This window comes from Xiphophorus maculatus, chromosome 22 (assembly GCF_002775205.1).
Source record: "Xiphophorus maculatus strain JP 163 A chromosome 22, X_maculatus-5.0-male, whole genome shotgun sequence".
Taxonomy (NCBI): domain Eukaryota; kingdom Metazoa; phylum Chordata; class Actinopteri; order Cyprinodontiformes; family Poeciliidae; genus Xiphophorus; species Xiphophorus maculatus.
In genome coordinates this window covers 480,910-497,846 of record NC_036464.1, presented here as the reverse complement: position 1 = coordinate 497,846, position 16,937 = coordinate 480,910, and the positions used below count along the sequence as shown (strand labels likewise).

General features: G+C 37.5%; 1 protein-coding gene across 4 annotated transcripts in view; it reads left to right on the top strand.

Moving 5' to 3' along the window:
- The window catches only part of LOC102237227 (heparan-alpha-glucosaminide N-acetyltransferase-like), a 31,647-nt gene that overhangs the window by 1,419 nt on the left and 13,291 nt on the right, over window positions 1-16,937 (top strand). For all 4 annotated transcript variants that reach the window (XM_023327093.1, XM_023327092.1, XM_023327094.1 and 1 more), the window contains exons 4-10: window positions 1,292-1,410; window positions 4,646-4,715; window positions 4,781-4,847; window positions 7,738-7,811; window positions 13,043-13,119; window positions 14,034-14,064; window positions 14,144-14,304. In XM_023327093.1, coding sequence (XP_023182861.1) covers window positions 1,292-1,410; window positions 4,646-4,715; window positions 4,781-4,847; window positions 7,738-7,811; window positions 13,043-13,119; window positions 14,034-14,064; window positions 14,144-14,304 — 599 coding nt within the window. The remainder of the gene's footprint in view (window positions 1-1,291; window positions 1,411-4,645; window positions 4,716-4,780; window positions 4,848-7,737; window positions 7,812-13,042; window positions 13,120-14,033; window positions 14,065-14,143; window positions 14,305-16,937) is intronic.

The window sequence follows — 16,937 nt, the reverse complement described above, 5'->3', positions numbered from 1 at the left end:
TGAGAAACCGTGACCTGCTTTTGGGAGCTGAGTGACGTCGTCTCTGAAACCTCTGAGGTTATTGATCAGGAAGCTTTCGGGGGTTAATGAGAGCCGATATACTAATATTGATGAAAATGGTTTACTAAAACCTGAAAGCAACTGGAGAACAGAGACATTTTCCATCTTTATAAACTGAGCTGTGTGTTTGTGGATGGATTTACTCCCATAATCACCTTTATTTTTCTCGTCTTTGTTCTTCTGTGATCAATGCTGAGGTCTCTAACCAGGCGATTGATTTGCTTTCCCCGGTGAGAGAAAAAAACCCATCAGAGTGACAGCCGGTCTGTCATTGCAGCTCTGGATCGATAGCAACATGCAATCCATGTTTCTGTTCCTGAAACTGGAGACAATCAGAGGTCAGGAGATTTACGCTGCACTGCTAACGTTTTAGCTTTTTTTTTTTTTACACTTAATAAGGTGACAAATAATGAAACGTTGGAACATTTTGACATTTTAGGGAAGTTATGCAATTATTTAAAGACATATTGATCTAAAAACAATGTTGAGCTGCAGTCAACTTCTCCAGGGCATTTTTATAAATAATATTTTTGATCTTCATTGTTTTTTTTTATAGAAATAAAAATAAAAAGACACATTAATTTTTTTCACGCTGTCTGAAGTTAAATCAAAACAAACTTTTATTGTTTTAGTTTAGTTAGAATTACCAAAATTATTTCTATTTAGGTTTTTCGTAACTTGCCTTCAGTTCAAAAGTTTACATACATTTGCTGAGTATCATGGAGAGGGAGTGGATGAACTATATAACATGCCTTGTTCTTGTGCATTCAATTAAATTAATACACAGATTAAAATGTCACTGTTTTGTTTTAAAATATTAGTTTGAATAAAACTATGCTAATTCTGCTGACTTATTTCTTTAATTATTATGCTGAACTTTTTACATAATAAACAGTAAATGTGAGTTTTTGACTGAAATATTTTATTTTATAACCTAACTTTATCCATTTGTTAGATGAATCTTAAAAATAAAAAATTGTCATGACGTGGTTTTACCAACGAAAACTGAAGTTTGTGGTTGTAACGTTGTGGATGAATCTGGAATCGGTGTTTTTCATGGTTCTGCCACCAGGTGGAGCTCCTGAGCTTCACAGATGATTCTGAATACATTAACACGTTTTTTTGTCTTTGCACTGTTTTGATGAGAAAAACAGCAGGCGGCTTTTACAGAAAAAACGGCAGCAGATAAAAGCTTTTCAGGGAAATTTGTCTGTTGGTGTTGTGGCTGCAGATGGAGTCGAACATATAAGGAGGGAGGCCATTACTCTGTTTGGATGCAGACGCCCGCGGCCTCCGCTGACCCAATCTGCAGCGTCTCAGTGGATAAGAGTCCAAACAATGCTTACGTGCGTAAGTATAACACACTCAATGAGGACGCAGTGACAGAACCGACATTTGGGCCACACGGAGCCCAACGTTTACTTACCTGAGTCAGAACAGAGCAGTACAGAAGAACATTAGGGCCACTGGAAATAAATACTTTTTTGTTGAAATTGTTTATGTACCATCAAGAAAATCTTGCCTTAAAACTCTAATCTACCAAATACATTTGCAACAGGCTTACATTGGATAAAGTGCAGATTAACAATTCCAACAACAAGCAAATTACCGTCACCATCCTAAAGGGATTTTTTTCTTTCTTTTTCTTGCCAAAGTCACCTTTGGGGGAAAAATTACTCGGACCATTAATTTAGGGAGGTAATGCTATGCTAACTACATAACTGACATAAACCTAAGAATGTTTGGCTTTTTATTTGGATTTAGACATAGATTGACACACAATTAGAATTAATTAGAAAAAATTAACATTCTGAGATTAAGGTAAAAACATTTCCAAATGTCAGTTTAAAAAAATGTAATAACTGTGAAACTGAAGTCTTAAATCTCAGGAAAAGGACAGAATTCGGACTATTTTTCTGACAAAGAATATCTGAATTCTGAGGGGAAAAAAGGTCAAAATTTCTAGACTAAAGTCAGAATTCTGAAAAAGAAACCATAAAAAATCTGAGATCAAAAATTCAGAGAAAAAATTCAGAATTCAGAGGGAAAAAAAGCCAAAATTTTGAGAAAAAACACAGAGAGAAAAGCCAAAATTCTGAGGCTAAAGCCCAAACTCTGAGAAAAAAGTTGAAATTCTGAGAAAAACATCAAAATTGTGAAGAAAAAGTCAAAATTCTCCAAAAAAGTCAAAATTATGAGGAAAAAGAAGTTTGGAGAAAAAAATAATAGGAATTCTTTTTTTCTTTTTTATGGCCCTAATGTTCTTCCGTAGATCAGAACCGCTCCTCTCTCTGTGCATCGATCAGACCGGCGCGGCCGTCCTGAAAACGAATGAAAAGAGAAATGTGTGGTGCTGGTTGTGACGCGGCGGCGTGCATTAGGCGGCGTGGAGGGATTAGAGGCGTAATGGGATTCTGAAAGCGTCTCTCTGCATAATGCACACTCTACTTAACAACACTGCAGATTATTCTCAGATCAGACTTTTAAGGCCAAGTGGCCATTATCTGCGCCGGTCAGTGTGACTTCGCCTTCCACAGCGCGGTGAGCTTCCATTAGCTCTGCAGACCGGTGATTACTCCGACCGCCCCTCCGGACCGGATCAACCTCGGTAATGTTCTGGTCAGCAGCTGGAAACGAGGCGACCCTGTTAGGAAAACCCGACCTCTTGTCGTTTCATCCGGCTTCGTTTTGTTATAAATGTTTGCTTTTACGCAACCAGAGGTGGGCAGAGAACCCAAAAATTATACTCGTGTAAGAGTGAAAAAGTATTTGATAAAAAGTCTACTCAAGTTCTGAGTACACTGCAAAAACACAAAATCCTACCAAGTAATTTTAGTCAAGTTTCTAGTACAAATATCTTGGTACACTTGAAATAAGATTTAATGAACTTAAAGTAACTTTTCAGCGAGATATATGAGCTTGTTTTAAGTAAATAATTCCTTAATTTTGTTACAAAAGTTCTAGTTCCACTGGCAGATTATGTCACTTATTTCACCATCGTTACCTAGCAACGCCAGCCAAGCTCAGCCCGTCACCTAGCAACCCAGTTCTAGTTCCACTGGCAAATTATTTCTCTTATAAGAAAACATTTTTTCCTTAGTAAAACAATGCCAATGAAACTAGAACTTATTCATCAGAATTAAGGAAAACAAGCTCATATATCTCGCTGAAAAGTTACTTTATGTTAATTTTGACTTACTGAAATGAACTAAGATATTTACGCTAGAAACTACACCAAAATTTCTTGGAAGGATTTTGTATTTTTGCAGTGAAACTAATCAAATTATCAATCATTTAATATCTAAAAATCACATCATCAGATGGAATAAAATATAAAGTTAGGTGAAAATCTTTTTATTTTAAGGACAAAAATGACAATAATTCATAAAGTAACAAAAAGTAACTAAATGAGGCAAAATAAAATGTTTCCAAATCAGTTTCTTTCAATAAAAAACTTATGAAATGTCAACAAAACCTGCAGGTGTGTGTCTGGTGAATTTTGGTTAAAACATGTTTGTTTTTCATTCAGTGGGTAGAAAATACAGACATTTTACTCAAGTCAGAGTAGAAATACTTCATAATAAAATTACTCAAGTAAAAAGTACAGCATAGGAAAAATACTCCTAAAATTATATATTTTTAGAAAGGTTACTCCAGTCAATGTAACTGAGTAAATGTAACTAGTTGCTACCAAACTGACCAAAATTGCCTGCTGACTCCATGTTTCTCACCAGGATCGGCTGTTATTTTGTTTTCTTTCCCTCTAAATATGTCGGCTTGTCAGTGAATGTGGAGTTTAAATTGAGTTTAATCGGAAGGGCAGCAAATAAAGGAAAACGCTATAATGTGATTTATGATCGGGAGTTGGGAACGCTGGGATTTTTCCGATCAAATTAAATGAGCAGAACTGCATGCATTATTCCCCTGAATTAAAAATGGCTTCTTTCTGTTTGTTTTTCCACTTTGGACAAACACTGTGGCTTTGAATTACCTGCAGCTTGATGAGAGGACTCAATGAAGCTGGGTAATCTGTTTTAATCAGTTAAACTCTTCAAAAGGCCTGAGAAAACTATCCAAACCATGTTAACTTTTGATTTTCACACATTACAAAAATAGACTTCAGTTCAGTTTTGGTGAAGTTTTTTTTATGCTAAACCAATAAAACAAAAGAAGAGGACATGAAAAATCTGAAAGGTGTGGCTTGCATTTTTGGTCAGTGGTTTGTTTTTGTTTTTTGTTTTTTTTGCTACGTCTCTACTAGGGATCCAACGATCCACTTTTTTACTTCCAATACCGATATCTGAGATGTAGCATCAGCCAATACCGATCCGATACAGAAAAATGGCACTGAATTGACTTAAAACCTTCCTTAATTAAGTGTAAGGCTGAAATGATTAATCAGGATTAATCATTTCAGCATAAATTAAAATAATCGGCAGCTAAACTAGGCAATAACATGTTTTTCTTATTTAAAAAGGGAATAGAAATAGTTGTTTATTAGCATCTTTTGATGCATTTCTAAAGTAACAGGAGATAAATACACAATCCCAGCCTGCTAACTTCCTGTTGTCCTTCATTTTTCCAGCTCTTCTGGTGGCGGCTCTGCTACTGGCTGTTACTGTGTTATTATCTGTTGTGGTGCCTTACGTCTACAGGTATGGATATGTTTCATACGTCGTTACTGATCACTCTTCCATCCCTCAGTTGTCTTTTCTTGCAGGAGGCGTTGCACATCTGAATGTATTAAAGTAATCTGCTGCCAAGATCCTCTGCACTCTGTGGATAATGTGAGTAATACGCTTCTTTAATGAATGCATTAGATTACTACCCTAATGAATGGAGTTAGCTGTAAAACTCCATTGATTTGATTTAGAAATGTTTTAAATGCATAAACATTATGTTAAATGAGACTTTTATACTTTTATTTGGGTTTTTACAGCTTCTAAAAACAGTACAAGCATTTAGAAAAACAAACAATCATCCAGCCCTTTCTGAATGTTTTCTGTTGTCTGGAAAACGAGCCTTTCAAATATGTTCAGAATGCATCGTCAAAAATCAGCAGGCACTGCCCGTTACCTAGCAACCCCAGTAAAGCCCAGCCCGTTACCTAGCAACCCAAACTGAGCCCAGGCCGTTACACTGCAAAAACACAAAATCTTCTAGTGCAAACATGATAAAAATAACTTATAAGTAACTTTTCAGCAAAATAACAGAAATTTATTTTAAGTCAATATTTCCTTAATATTGACTAGAACTATTTACTAGTGAAATAATCTGCTTGTGAAACTAGAACTTTTTATCAATAGTAAAGAATTATTGTCTTAAAACTGCTGAAAAGTTACTTGTAAATTAGTTTTGTCTTGTTTCAAGAGTACTGATATATTTGCACTGTAAACCAGATCAAAAGGACTTGGTAAGATTTTGTGTTTTTGCAGTGTCGCAACCCCAGTGAAGTCCAGCCCGTTGCCTAGCAATCCGAGCGGCATTCCACCCATCACCTATAGCAACCCAAGCTCAGCACGTTTGGTCTGTTGGTTTTACCTCTGTATGCGCTGTACAATGGCTGCTGGAAAACACTTGCTGCATTCTTGTTGGTGGTGCAGGAGGCTCCACTTCTGCTTTTCAAAGACATACAGTTGTATAATTATGCATCTGTTTGCAGCCATTTTCACATGTAAAAAAAAAGTGACATAAAGTGACAGAGGACATAAAACATCTCATTCTGAAACTGAGCAGATTAAAATCTGATTATTTAAGAATGTTGTGCAAAAAAATTTAATAGACATGTTTTGTATAAACAATAGACCTATCCTAAGGAAGCATTATGGGAAACCTTAAGTCGTTTAAAAAAATTTATGTTTTTTTTTTATGTCTTGTTGGCTCCGTCGTCCAGAACATTCATGTTGGTGTGAAAGTACTCTGGGAAAAGTACTTTTTATATTTTTATTTTGAAATCGAACACATTGCCACGATCCAGTTCTTAGTACACTAAAATTGCTGTGAGCCTCCAATCATCAGGCCGTTTGGGAGACACTAATTGAATGATTGATACAAACGTTGGCAGAGCAGAGCTTTTATGGGAGCGGTGGAGCGCCGCGTCCATCCAATCGTCTCCATTCCTGGCAGGGACTGCAGTGTGTCTTTGGTGAGCATGAATAGCTCCTCTCATTGGAACAAGCAACATGTCTCTGTCTTCCATATGCCGTCTGCATGGCATGCAGATCCATCATGACATATTAGCGCCGGTGTCTTCATGCTCTGGCGCTTCATCCTGGTGCACGGAGGCCAGTAAGGCTGGCTAATCCAACTGGGAGGGCAGCAGGCCACGGAGGAGCTGCTGCCTTCAAAGAGAGAGAGAAACAATTTTTAACTGTTTTGACCCCGGCGGCCATTTGATCTATCGCTTTCATCAGAATTTGAACATTTTATTAGAGATGAAACGTCTTCATATTCAGTTCCACTTCGGGACATCAACCCCAGACTGGAATAAAGAAGGTTCATAAGGAAAACAGGAGATCTGTCACCACTTTCCAAAGATCTGAAATAAGACCCAAACTGGCCCTCTCAGATGAAAACAAACAGTCTTGTAAACCACTAAATACCAAGCTAGCTAAGAACTAGCTACTGCTACCAATGTCACTGTCCACCATTACAGGTGTTGGAGCACTAAGTGAATCAACAAACCAAAGATTGGTGCTAGCATCATGTAACGCGTCAAAGCTAGCAGCTGTATTTACTGTTAGCTTGCTGTAGCAATATGATAACAATAAGCAGCTTTACTTGCTGGGTGTGCTAGGCATTAGCAATAAGATCTGTCCAGCTGAGCTTATTAACTAGCAATTAACACTATAATAACAGCTGAGCTTACTGTTAGCTATAAGCAATACAAGAAAAAGCTGTATTTACTCTTACTCATTATTTGCAATATAACAAGTAGCTAAACATGCAGTTAGCTAGGTATCAGCAACAAGATCAGTTCAGCTAAGCTTATTGTTAACTATATATTAGCAATGTAATAGTTACACTTACCGTTAGCTAGATATTGGCAATAGAAGCTTACAGACAAGCTAGGTATTAGCAATGCAATCAGCTAAGCTCATTTTTAGCTAGCTATTAACAACATAATAACAGTTAAAAGGTAAGCATACTTTTAGTTTTTAGTAATAAGATAAGAGCTAACAGATAAATTCACTGTTTGGTAGGTTTTAGCATAAGATTAGCCAAGCTAACTGTTAAGTTGACATTAGTAATATGATAATTAACAGCTAACCTTACTGTTAGCAAGCTATAAGCAATAATATCAGCTATGGTGAATGTTGGCTGGCTATTACCACAATGATAGCGGTTAGCTTTGAGCAATGAGATCAGCCAAGCTAAGCTTACTCTTTAGCTAATGTCAAAGTAAATAGCTGATTTGACCTTTTGTGGTTTATAATTGAAAAGTTTACAGTTTGGACTCTGAGATATGGGCATTTTAAAAGTCGTGTTTATAAAAGTTTTGCATATTTAAAAAGTTTATTTGAAAGTGTCTTGAACTCTGCTTGTGTGTCCTTTACTTCAATTACACAGCCGAAAATAACCAACACATATTTGTAATAAAATTACAGCCAAACTACCCTCATTTGAATGTAATTTGAGTGCTGAAGCTATTTTATCTCCTGGCTGTTATTTCTACAGGAGGCTGCTGAGGCTGCGTATGATGGCGGTGAAGCCAAGCCGTCGCGTCTGCTCTCCTTGGATGCTTTCCGAGGGTATGTACGCCATCAACCACCATCCTTTTTATCAGGCTATCACCACATGGGCCCATTCACATGCTAATCCTTTTTACAGCAGTCAAGGCATGATGAAGATCTACAGGCCCAGTATAATAAATAATTACATGGGTCACCGTCTGGCCACATGCTCCCTGAAGCTGTTGTTATGAGGCGGTGTAGCTTTGGGCATGGTTTCTGATATGAGAGCGCTGCCGGTTTGGAACAGAGTGTTTCTGTTGGATAGGAGTGATGCATGTGATTGAATCTGGGCTCCCTGTTTGCCTTAATTGTGGCCTGGGGGTAGACACAAAGCACGCCTCTGTGGAAACAGGATGCTGGTGTGGCTTTGACCTCCCCCTTGCCAAATAATTGATGTAATAATATCATCAACATATCAGCACACATCCACACGGCCATAGATCTCCTGCCAAACCAGAGAGCGAGAGGAAATTCAGCAGGACACGGATTACATCCAGCAGACGACCGGCATCATTTCCATCTGTGGCTTCCCCTCTGCAGGAAAACCAATTTGAATCTGTTCTGCACACATCCCAAATGTAATATGCAACATTTTTATGTAGTTTACGAGCAATACCTGGAAAGACATGTTTCATCTTCAGATTTCACTGCAAAAACACAAAATCTTACCAAGTATCGGTCTGGTTTCAAGTGCAAATGTCTCAGTTCACTTGAAATAAGACAAAACTGGGTTAGACGTAGCTTTTCAGCAAGATAGAAGCTTTTTTTAGAGTCAATAATTAATTTTAATGAAAAAATTAATTCATTTATTTTAGTACCATTCCTAGATTAATACCGGCTCATACCTAATTTATCTGTAAGCTCTTATTGCCAATAACTAGCTAACAGTAACTTTAGCTGTAATGATATTGCTAATATCTAGTTTACAATAAGCGTAGCTGAATTGATCTTATTGCTAAACCTAGCTAACTGAATCTTTACCTGTTAGCCGTTATAATATTGCTAAATTAGGTAGCTAAAAGGTAGATTAGCTGATCTTATTGCTCATCCCTAGCTTATCTGTAAACTCTTACTGCCAATAATAGCTAACAGTTTGTTTAGCTGTCAATATATTACTAATATCTGGTTAAGAAGAATCCTAGATAAACTGATCTTCTTGCTAATACCTAGCTGGCTGCATGTTTAGATATTTGTTGCTGTATTGCGAATTGCGCGCCAACAGCAAACACAGTTAATAGCTTTACTAGTGTACAGTAAACTTAGCTGTTAATGCTAGTAGCTAACAGTAAGCTTGGCTGCTATCATATTGCTAATAGCTTAATAACAATAAGTTTAACTGAATTGATCTTATTGCTAATACCTAGCTAAACATGTTTAGCTATTTGTCGTTAGATTGCACATAGAGAGCTAACACTAAATATAGCAGCTGTTGCATTGCTGATAGCTAGTGGACAATAAATTTAGCTGTTAATGTATTGCTAATAGCTAACAGTAAACTTAGCTGCTGTAATATTGCTAATGGCAAGTTAATAGCCTTAGCTGAACTGATCTTATTGCTGATACGTAGCATGCCCAGCATGTACCTGTGTTTATCATATTGCTATAGCGAGCCAACAGTGAATACTTGCTTTTTTTTTATCAATATTAAGGAATTATTGGCTTAAAACAAGCTTCTATAGCTTTCTGAAAAGTTACGTTTAAGTTATTTTTGTTTTATTTCAAGTGTACTTAGATGTGTTTGCAAGAAACTAGACCAAAAATACTTGGTGAGACTTTGTTTTTGCAGTGTTTTGCTCCATGTTTCAATCTGAAAACCATCTGGTCTAAGATTACAAACACTTTTCCCCATGTTGATGTCCTGACTGATGACACATGAGATGACATTTAATCAAACTGTGACTCAGCACTGAAGATTTACGCTGCAGGTGTCTCCGCAGCCCTGTGACTTATGATCCATAACCCTGATAAGTTACAACTTTCTGCAGAGAACAGACGCATCAGTCACCTGCCATAAACGCTGAGGCATTTCTGAAGGCTTTCCTTCTCAGCTGAAAGCTTTTTCTGCTCGTTGCTCTGGCGCCGCTGACATGATATACAGAGAAACCCGGGTTATGGTCGCGCGTTAATTTTTCTAAAAGGATTTAGATTTTTAATCTTGTGCCCCACGGCTGAAAGCCTTTCGTTTGGTTTTTCTCTCCGGTGAAAATCTCACTGTTAGTCAATATATTACAACTATTACAACAAAACCAGATGGCTGACTCACTCTGAGCCTAACTTTGACTGGCATCCAGGTTTTCAGATCCAGTTTCACATATGATCAGACAAACAGAACCTTGGCTAAGCTTACGGTACACCCTGGACAGTTCGCCAACCCACAGGACAAACATCTTTACACACATTCATACCTCAGCGCAATTTAGAAAGACTAAATAATTTAGCATCTGTATTTTTTCGGCTGTAAAGGTGCAAGAATGTGCGTAGGAGTAACATGCAAACTATACAGAAAGATCCCTTAGCTAAATGTACCTTTACAACTGATGTTTGTAGCCATCAATAACCTTCTGGAATAATTCTTATTTGCAGTATTCTTGGCAATGTTGGTTTATTAAACTGTTTGGTTTCCTGGAACAAACCTGACATTTAAGCATATAGTCCACACACTGCAAAAACACAAAATCTTACCAAGCATTTTTGGCCTAGTGCAAATGTCTTGGCACACTTGAAAGAAGTTTAACTAACTTAAAAATAACTGTTCAGTAAGAAATAGGAGCTTGTTTTAAACCAACAATTCCTTAATATTGATGAACTACTAGTTCCACTGGCATATTTTCCCTTATAATATGTGCTGGTTTATATGTAAGTTCTTATAGTCAACAACTAGATAACAGTAAGGTTAGTTGTTGCTGTATGTCAACAATAAACTTAGCTGAACTAATCTAATTGCTAATACATAGTTAACTGCTTGCAAAACTCTCAAAAGCCTTTTCCCACATTGCCATAATGAGGTGTTTGCATGTGGACTTATAAAAAAAGAGATTAATTAAATAGAATTTGGAACAAGGTTGTAATGTAGCAAAATGTGGAAAAAGTGAAGCGCTGTGAATACTTTCCAGATGCACTGCGCGTACAAACATCTTCACTTCTACTCCACAGCTAGATGCTGCAAAACAGGCGTCTAAATCATTTTCCCTGAGTCATGGGCCTTAATCAAGGAACAAACGCTCTCCTCTCCGCAGATCTCCACGAGGACGTTAACAACCTTAACTTGATTACGAGCTGAGGAAAAAAACAAAAAGTCCACAATGTTCAGATGCAAAACAAAACAAAGACCTGTCGTCGTACATCATATTAGCCTTTAATTATCTCCCTTCATCCAGGATTAGTTTCCTCACACGCAGCGTAATAAAGCTCCCGTTTGGAATCAGACAGCTGGGGGTTTTAATTAAAAAGACGGCCAATAAGTGGAGAGATTGCTGCACTTTTTCTTTTAACAGGGTCTCATCTGGCAGCGGTGGGTTTAACCTTTGTCTACGTTGCTATGGCAACTAATGGATACCTTCGTCAAAGTTTAAACGGTAGCCCGGGTATGTGTGAGAGGCGGAGGGAGGGTTTTACTCTGCTTTAATAGCCTTTCGGAGATGATAGCGGCCGATTAAAATCTTGTATCAGCAGGTTGGAGCAGTAATGGCTTTGGTGCACCTCTTAATTGAATCCGGACATAAAAAACAAGACGAGGCAGAGGTAGATGCACCTTATCAGACGGTTTTATCCTCAGAGGTTGAACTAATCTCATTTTGACTCCCAGTGTAACTCCTGTGATTTCTTTTAGTTTTTATTAAATGCCACATGAAAACCAAAGTGAACAGAAAGGAACTGTAAGCAGATTTAGTGCAGAAACATGCGTCGTGTTGTAATAATGTGTAATAATCTGTACTAATGTGTAATAATCTGTACTAATGTGTAATGATGGCCTCTCCAGCTGTTTATCAAACATAGTGAAGCCCTTCGTCACATGAGCGCAGTGTTTCAGCAACTTGGCCGGCGGGAAAGCATGAAGTGTATCATATATTAGGTGCAAAGTCTTTAGTCAGCGAAGCCGAGGAGATCCAGAGGACAGGCGCTCATTTCCTGAGTGATTCATAATGCTGAGGCGGCATTCGCCAATAAAAACGGCTTCAATTCAGGGCTCCATGTAGTATTATGATCTCACTTTCATTTCCTGCTGTTCTTTCCTACTTCCTTCTTCCTTGTGTCGTTCTTGTCTCCTTTCTTCCTTGGTTCCTTCTCTCATTTTTCACATGGTTCCTTCCTTGCTTGGCTCCTTTATTCAGAATTTATTATCTTTGGACCTAAAGAGGAACAATCTGCCGTCAGCACAGAATTTCAGTTTTTACAGCTGGAAACTAGAGATCAGGATGAAATCTGGGTCTGAACCTCCAGAGTCACATAAAGACATTTACAAAGTCGGCCTTCTGTCACCTGGAGAACATTTCCAGGATTAAAGGACTAATAATGTCTCAGCAAGATCTAGAGAAACTCATCCATGCGTTTATTTTTAGTCGCATTGATTACTGCAGCAGTGTACTCACAGGTCTGAATAAAAAAAAAAAATCAATGGTCTAGCTGCAGCTGATCCAGAACGCTGCTGCTGGCGTTCCGACTAAAACCAGGTAGACGGAGCACATCACCCAGTTCTTCACTGAGAAATTAGACTTAAAAAAAATACTGTTGTTAGTTTATAAATCACTGAAGGGCTTAAAGATCTGCTGTTGTCGTATCAACCTTCCAGACCCTTCAGGTCTTCTGGTCTTCTGCAGGCGACTGTGGCTCTTTGGTAGAGTAGTCGTCTTGCGATCGGAAGGTTGTAGGTTCGATTCCAGCTTCCTCCTGCCACATGTCGATGTGCCTCTGGGCAAGGCACTTAACCCCAAATTGCCTACCGATCTGCGTATCGGTGTATAAATGTGTGCGTGCTTGTGAGTGCAACTGGGTGAATGTGACTCTAGTGTAAAGCGCTTTGAGTGGTCAAAAATGACTGGAAAAGCGCTATATAAGTTCAGTCCATTTACCATTTTTACCATTTCTGGTTCTGCTCTACATCTCCAGAACCAAACATGGAGAAGCAGCATTCAGCTTTTATGCACCACAAATCTGGAATAAATCCTTCCCCCTTCTTTCCTTCCTTCTTCCCTTCCTTTACTCTAACTAATGTCTCCTTTTTGTGCACTCATCTGTTCACGCCTCTGCAGGTTTGCCCTGACAGTGATGGTGTTTGTGAACTACGGCGGAGGCGGCTACTGGTTCTTCCAACACGCTCCCTGGAACGGTGAGGCTGAAAAGCAGAACCCGCATGAATCTACAGAACCAGAACAGATTCGGCTCTGCTAGCAAGAAACCTGAACCTGCTAAATACAAATTACATTTCCTCATCATGGCTGCTGCATCGTCTAAACTGGTCAGCCATCATGATGAATGGAGGACAAACATGGAGGATTTCAGAGATTTTGTTTTATTTTAAATTCAGCTGAAATGACAGAGATTTATTTTTGAGAATTCAGAGCTAATCAGCTGAATCTATCTTGTTAAAATGTCTTCAGTTCGGTCAACATTGTAGCGTTTTTAACATTTTATAAACCTTTACGCTGCCAACATTCAGGTTGTTTGCATTGTTTTGTTGAGGATTGCTCATTTTACTGCTAGGATCTATTTTTAGGTCCAGTTTTGTCTGTTTTATAATTTATGCTGAAATATTTACATATTATAATTATAACTAGCTAACAGTAATTTTAGCTGTTATGATATTACTAATAGGTAGTTAACAATAAGTTAAGTTAAACCTATTTGCCATCTGTATTTGCCAACAGTTGCTAGCTTTTGTTGTATTGCTAACAACTAGCTAAAATAATGTCTAGCTAATTGTTGTTATATAAAATAGAGAGCTAACAGCAAATACAACTGTTAGGTGTTGTATTGCTAATAGCTATCTATTAGCTAGTGGACAGTAAACTTAGCTGTTAACATATTGCTAATAGCTAACGCTAAGTTTAGTTATCCTATTGCTAATGGCTCGTTAATAAGTTTAGGTGAATTGATCGTATTGCTAATACCTAGCATATTCAGCATTTAGCTGTTTGTTGGTATGATCCTGTGGGATTAATATAGTTTACTGAATCTGAGCCCAGACGAGTAACGCTCCAGTGAATCTGTTTGTTAAATCACTGATTGCTATATTTGTTGCAGGTTTAACGGTGGCTGATCTGGTCATGCCCTGGTAAGTCCAGCCTAACATTTTCTCTCCGCCTGTGCGCATGTTGCGTGTCTAAATGACATCCTGGTGTTTTGTCTTGCAGGTTTGTGTTTATAATTGGGACTTCAGTGGTTTTGGCCTTCAGCTCCATGCAGAGGAGAGGAGTCGGCCGCCTGCAGCTGCTGAGAAAAATCACCTGGAGGACAGTTGTGCTGCTGATAATCGGCTTCTGCTTTCTCAACTATTCTCCCCGAGATGGCCCGTGTAGGTTTAAAACCAACCTCAGAAAATGCTTAAATCAGAGCTTTGGGAGAAGCTAGAGAGCAAATCAACAACTACATTACTGTGAACAGTTTGCCATTCCAGTGTAGTAGCTTGTAGTGAATGATCTAAACAAATGGATATGCAGGCAAAATTACACCAATGATAGTAACAATACCCCCTTCAAGCATTAGTTTGTCAAACAAGCTCACCAAACATGCTGGAACTCGGGTTGCTAGGTAACGACGGAGCTCACTGGGGGTTGCTAGGGAACAGTCACTAGGTGAGGGGCAGTGCTGGCTGATTTGTGACGTTACATTATGAAGGTTTATGAAATGGCTCATTTTCAAGGTAACCAAAACACATTAACTTATTGCCAAATAATGGCTGTGGAATGTTTTTTAAAAAAACCATTTGAACTGCTTTTAAAAGCAGCAGAAACCCAAATGGAAGTACAAAAACATCAAAAATGTGAATTTTACATAGTACATCCCCCTTTAAGGATCCTTAAAACATTAGCCAGAATTGATCAGCAGTCCTATTTCAGGATCTTAAGTATTTTATACACAAACTTATTAAAATTAACATAATTCCACTTTGGAGTTCAATTCAGTGGAAATGGTAGAAAAGACAAAACTGGACATAAAAACAGATCCAAGCGGAAAAATTAGCAAACCTTAGCAAAACAGTCCAAACAACCTGAATGACGAGCAACTCCCCGCTGAATCTGGTAACTACATATCAAGTTTTCACTGGCTGAATGGGTTACAAGCCATGCAGCCAGTACTGTTATAACAGCGCCCCCAGTGGCTGGATGACTGAACAGCTAATAGGCTTGGTGAAGTTGGCCAAATGTCTGAAGTTAATTTTGTAAACTAAATATATAGCTCAGACTATAGCTTAAAGACTAAATTTAATTAGCTTTCAAACTAAATTTGTAAACTAAATTTCAATAAAATTTAGTTCAATTGATAGCTACATTTAGTTCACAAACTATTTCTCTTGTAAATATTCAGTTTACAAACTAAACATTGAATTTCGAAACTAAATATTTAGCTCAAAATTAAATATTGAGTTTGCTAACTAAATATTTAGTTCCAGGTTGAATATTTATTTTCCATACTAAACATTTAATTTTCAAACAAAATTTTTATTTTCCTAAATAAAAAACGTTTATGTTGGGAAATTTTAAAATTTTGTTTTTAAAAAAAAAAAAAATGTTGTTTTCCGAAATAAAAAAGTTTAGTTAACAAACTAAATATTTAGCTGTTAAACAAACTAATTAATTTAACTAAATATTAGTTAGCTTTCTAACTAAATATTAAATTTGAAAGTTAAATATTTATTTTGCACGCTAAATATTTATATCCAAATTAAATATTGAGTTTGGAACCCTTACCTTTAATAAATAAATAACATGGCGAAAATATAACTTTGAAAAATGAACACCCATTTTTAAAATAAATATTTACTGTTAATTTTTTACTGTGTAACCTCATAAAATGGGTTCGCCTCCACATTTGTGAATAAAGTTAATCTCCATTTCAGTCACTTGGATGCGTTGGCGTTTTTGTTGCACATTAGCCTCCGCGGTGCTAATGGACGTTCCTGCACGGATAACTGGGTTAAGGAAAATACTGCTGTTGAGTGCGCGGCCTCAAGGTCCTGCGGCTGGGGACGTCGAACTGAGCCGAAACGGCGGCTGTTTGGGTAATGGACGATTACAAACAGATAGAGTTACAGGCCTGCTGCAGCTGCTGGACTCTGTGGATCTGACTTCACCGTACGGAGCGGCTTTGCCCTCCGTCTCCAAGGACGACGCTTCGCGTTTTTCAGTCCCACGGTTTGATCTAATAAGGGAATGGAGTCACGTCAGCTCGAAACGCCGAACCCTTTCAATGTCAGTCGACAGAGAAAAGGAGGCGCTAGCCTTTGTCAGAAGCAATAAATTACACCGTGGAATAATGTTTCGGTTCAATAACTTAGTATAACTTTAGAAAGTTAATATATTTTAATTCAATTATATCAGTTGTGTCCAAACTTTTTTTTCCCTGGGGCGAAAACTGGCAAATTTTAACAACTGGTGTGCCACAATTCCTTAAATAAAACATACAAAACTTAATTCTTTGGATTTTTTATTTTTTATTTTTACCTGCTGAGCAATAAAATACATTTTTATAAAATTTGTATATCATCTAATTTTCAAATTTACAGGTTAGCTAGTTTGGTGTTTTTACCATAATAATGAAAACTTAGAAATAAATGGCTGAAAAATTTCACCTCCTCTGTTTAACTAATCTACATAAATTATGTTTCACTTTCTGAATTGAATTCCTGAAATAAATAACATCCTAGCCTATTAAAATACACTTGTTGTTCTGTGCAAAACGCAATAAAATTTCAATAAACAGATTATTTCACAGTAAAAAAGAAAATTCTGACTTCCTGTATATAATCTCACTGGCTCTCGTCTATAAGTGCTCAGACGCCGATATCAGCCACTTTTCACCGTTATTGAACATATTTTAGCTTCCTGAAAGCGTAAATCCACCAAAAATGAACGATAATGTGTAAAAACGTTTGTTCTTTTCTCAGTTTTCTTGGGTCTAAATTACTTTTAACATACAGATTTAACT